Source organism: Triticum urartu, chromosome 2A (assembly GCF_056163025.1).
Source record: "Triticum urartu cultivar PI428250 chromosome 2A, HENAU_Tu73, whole genome shotgun sequence".
Lineage (NCBI taxonomy): Eukaryota > Viridiplantae > Streptophyta > Magnoliopsida > Poales > Poaceae > Triticum > Triticum urartu.
In genome coordinates, this window is record NC_141874.1 from 157748701 (window position 1) to 157753399 (window position 4699).

At 46.6% G+C, this 4699-nt stretch overlaps 1 protein-coding gene across 1 annotated transcript; it reads right to left on the reverse strand.

The window, feature by feature from the left end:
* Positions 1-319: 319 nt before the first annotated feature.
* LOC125536490 (omega-hydroxypalmitate O-feruloyl transferase) lies at positions 320-3582 on the reverse strand. Its single transcript, XM_048699717.2, has 3 exons — positions 3400-3582; positions 2837-3310; positions 320-1349 (listed from the first exon to the last, which is right to left on the reverse strand). The coding sequence occupies exons 1-3, from the start codon at positions 3400-3402 to the stop codon at positions 483-485; spliced, it is 1344 nt and encodes a 447-aa protein (XP_048555674.2). The 5' UTR covers positions 3403-3582; the 3' UTR covers positions 320-482.
* Between the last annotated feature and the right edge of the window lie 1117 nt (positions 3583-4699).

Here is a 4699-nt window from a genome sequence, read left to right on the forward strand (position 1 = left end):
TAGCCGTTAATAGCTGTAATTTACGGCCGAGATAATTTAACCTATGTGAATGAACGTGATAGCTTGTTTGACTTCTGTAATATATATATAATGACTTCTGTAAGACATATGTAATAGATAATAAGATTGTTATTGATGCTTTTGACTTTGTTGAGTAGCTCTTGAGTCTCCATAATTCTTTGAAGGACGCTCAATAACTGATATGTAGGTGTTGACGAATCTCAGCCGTTGATAACCTTAGGGTGATGAATCTCGACCATTTATTTTCTATCATTTCAATAATATAACATATAGATTTTACTAATAGCATACTCATATATAAGAAAACTATATTTTCGAAGTTTTATACAGACCATGCTGGTTGATAAATAAATGACGCACACTCACAAGAATTACATAACCATACTAACAAACCCATGCAAAATACGCATAATAACAGTGTATAAGCGCTCTCGCTGACGTATCCAATCAATCTGGGCCGCTCATATCTCGTCCATGAGCGCTTGGAAAGCGTCCATGGCAGACGCCGGCAGGCCGAGCAGCACGTTGATGCTCTTCCTCTCCTTGCCGTGCGCGAGGAAGAGTATGACCTCCTTCTCCGGCAGCGTGACTGGCCCGGACATGGTCGGCTCGCCCCAGCCGAAGTCGGCGCCGTTGAACGCGAGCCGCGACCACGTGGTGATGAGCAGCGTCGACGCCAGCGATGGCCGTGCGCGCGTCGCCTCAAAATAGTCCACCGCCGACCGCATATACTCGTCCGTCACCATCCGCACGGCCTCCTGCACCTTCCCGGCCGCGCGCGACACCGGCGCCGACAGCAGATCCTCTGCCGTGGCAATCGCGTTGGTCAGCACGATGCCGTTCCCGAAGTACCCCTTTGGGAGCGGAGGGACGAAACGGCGCCGTCCGTCCACGGCGAACAGCAGCTTCGTTTGCTGCTCCGGCGCGAGCCCTAGCGCGCGGGTGCGAGCGCGCCAGACGAGGCCGGAGAGCGCCTCGAAGGTGGTGCATTTCTCGAGATCCCCGTCGGCGAGGGCGAGACCGCGGACGCGCTCAAGCCTGTCCGGATCGAAGCAGAAGGAGCGGTACATCAGCTCCTCGCGGCCGTAGAGCGCCGCCATTTCCGAGACGTCAGCGATCTCCTCGAACTCGTTGTGCGGGTTGGAGATCACAGGAGGATCGCGCGGGCGGAGAACGGAGCGGTCGAGGAACGGCGGCACTGTGAGCTCTGTGGCGCCGCGCGCCATCTCGGCCCAGGAGTTGACGAACTCCATGGCGCCCAGACCGTCGAACATGCAGTGGTTCATGGCCAACCCGAGGCTGAAGCCGCCACACTTGAACCTGGTCACCTGCGAATTAAGTTGACCAATGGTAAATAAATTTCTACAACTCAAAGTACAAACGACACAGTTCAAATTCATTAAATTTCCAGCAGCAGCGTTTTGACTAATTTTAGTGTTGGATGTATCAAGGTTAACTACTGTAATTTGGTGCACGATTAATCTTGTGTGAGTGTTGGACCCTAGCTACTGGTACCACATGTTGGATGAGTGGATTAGTTATCAGCGAATGACATGTATCTGTCAATATCCTCAAAAAAAAAGACATGTGTCTGTCAATATGTCATGAGGTAGCTCGACAACTAAAACAAAACGGACAGCATGGTTTGGTTGATTTATAGGTAGAAGTGGTTAAGCTAACAATGGAGTACTAAAGAAATCTTTGACCAAACAAAACATATTTAGACTTTATCAAAGTGGTGCTAGTAGGTACTAGTAGGAAAGAAACCTCTGTACCAGGAAAACATATTTAGATTTTATCAAACCCTTAAAATCCATGAGCGCACTATCACCCAGAAATTCGACTCCGACTACCACAAAAACCGGAAACCGGATCCTCTAACGTTGTGAAGGAAAGTCACGGTGCTATAGTGTGTGCCTAGTGTAAAATAAAGAAGGAAAGTTAAGGACTGTTAGTAGATAATTAGTAGGTTGTTTACTGTTGGTATTTACTGTAAATATAAATAATTTAAAATTAATTTTATTTCACCATCAATTTGTTTGTACGTAATTACTATAAATATACACAGTAGATCATCAATCTGTAAATTAATTTAAATCATTTTAGCGATAATCATATAGATAGAAAGAAGGAAAGTTAGAGTATTGTAGCTTATCTAACTTTCCTTCTCAATGTTAGAGGATCCGATTCCACAAAAACCTTGCCACTCGGCGAGTACTACCCAGTCCTCAACTCTTAACTACTCCTGGCTACAAGGTTGCTGTGGCGGACCTTGTAGTACTGTATTCCCTCCGTTCCTAAATATTTGTCTTTGTAGACATTTCAAATGACTATTACATACGGATGTATGTAGACATATTTTAGAGTGTAGATTCACTCATTTTGCTTCGTATCTAGTCACTTATTGAAATGCCTAGAAAGACAAGTATTTAGGAACGGAGGGAGTACACGATAGTTAACGACTACTACCTCCGTCCTGGTTCATGTGTTATCAAAGAAGTACCCGGCCGGAAGCAGTACATGTTTTCTGGTTCCGCATTGAATTCACTTTCGTTCAAACCCTGTGGAGTCGACCCCCCCACTGCTAGCCAACCAATACTAACTTCAATTATTCGGGTCACGCAAGGGAAGCGCAGTAACACCGGGAATACGTGCATCCACAAAGCTTTTATCTTCTCCTTTTCACGAAAATGAAAGAGGCGATCGAGGGTCCCCGTGGACGCAACGAAGCCGCCCCCGTGGAAATGGAGGGCGACGCGCATACGTAGTTAATGCATGCCTCTGTGCTCGAGCGCGTGCGAGTGGCGTGGCGTACCTGCGCCGTCATGGGCGGCATCTCGAGGATGCTCCTGGCGCCGGGGACGGAGTACACGAGCTGGCCCAGCGCGGCGGGGTCCGGGGTGGAGAGGTCGCCGATGAGGGCCAGGTCGCAGGCGGCCTCGGCCTCCACGAACGGGACGCCCTCGCCGGTGCACTCCACGGTGAGCTTCATCTCCGGGCTGATCCCGAGGCGGCCGGCGAGCGGGTGGTAGTGGACGAGCACGCGGGCCAGCGCGGCCCGGAGCGCGTCCGCGGCGCCTTCGTTGCCGCGGCCCGACAGGCACTTGAAGCAGTACACGGTCTGCACGATCACCGCGATGTTCTGGTCCAGGTTGGACAGGTAGTACTGCTCCCCCGTTGGTGTCGCCTCCGCCGGCGACACCAAGGTCGGCTCCCTGCGCTTCACCGACATCAGCTGCGCCTTGCTGCCCGCCATGATGGCCACGCCGTTCTGCTTCGCCTCCGCAACCTGCACGTACGAGTAATATGAACAACAAGAAAATGCAACATACACAATGTAATCAGCAAAGAGAAATTGAGTTGGTACTGCGCGCTCACCATTTTGATGGTCTCTTTGAGTGTATGGATCACAGACAGAGAGAGATTTGTGGGTTTAAAGGGAGAAAGAGTACAGAGGAAGTGGGGTTTCTGTGTTCTGAGGAGATGGGTTTGTGGGGAAGTGTTTATATAGCAGAGGGTAGCTTGCTTGAGGTGGTCAAGGTTAGGAGGGGTTGATGCAAGAACCGTTGGGGTTGGAGGGGTTGCAGAACAACCGATGTTGTTCGCTTGGGGCTTCAATTAATGAACTTGTACCGGAGAATCTGGACAGGGAAACACCATTTGTTTAATGATGAGATTAATTGCTCTCCCTGCGTGTGAAGACTTTTGAGGCTAGCCATAGTGGGGATAACTTAGGTAGTAACTTAACACATCTCAAGACAATTTTGCTTATGTGCCAACTATTTAATGAAGAGAGAGATGCTTGGAGTAACATAATATGTTACTGTAACATAACGCTTCCCGAGGTAAAATGAGTCTATAAGGCAATAAATGAAACAAACTATGACACTACTACTAAGATACTTTGCACTATGGGGGTAGTAACTTAGACTAGTGTCATGCATATGACACTAGTCTAAGTTACTCCCCACTATAACCAGCCTCATGCAGCAGCCCTACTCATGGAGACTTTAGGTTTGTTTGTCATTGGTAACTTTATTGAAAACTATAGATGATAGCCCCCATCTTGTCGTTGCGGGGAATTTGATTAAAAAAATGCAGTTGCAAAAACAACTAAACCTAATGCAAAGCATATGTAGGAGTATCCTCAGTTTTTTAACAGAACAAAATGATGTATAAAAAAGAAAAACTTTCAAATCACAGTTAATTTAATGTCATCTTGTAACGAAAATATGAAGTGCAAACTACATAGTGTGCTACAAGCAAATAACACATGAACCCGACGACGACAACGCAAAAAATGTAAAAAAAAAAAGAGTAACTTATGACAGACATGTATGACTTACTGATGTGGCAGGATGACATGGATATGCAAAATAGTTTGTGGCTTGCACTAATGAGAAAAGACCTTATGAGAGCCATGTATGACTTGCTGACTTTGCATGATTACATGGATATAAAATATAGATATTGGATTACAACTATATAGTAATAGAGGATTTCATAGACTTTGAAAAAAAATACTACTCCCTCTGTTCACTTTTATAAAACCTTGAAGACATTTCAGACAATGTACAAAACATCCCATTTTGAGTTGTCTGAAATGACTTACAAAAGTGAACGGAGGGAGTACCATAAGTGAGTACACACGTGTACAATTAGGAACGAAAATGGAGTG

What these genes read in the sequence shown, in the direction of transcription:
- LOC125536490 (XM_048699717.2), bottom strand. An exon ending in TGCCGCCCATGACGGCGCAG is followed by an intron (nt 1,350 to 2,836) that starts GTACGCCACGCC and finishes CTTAATTCGCAG; the next exon opens with GTGACCAGGTTCAAGTGTGG.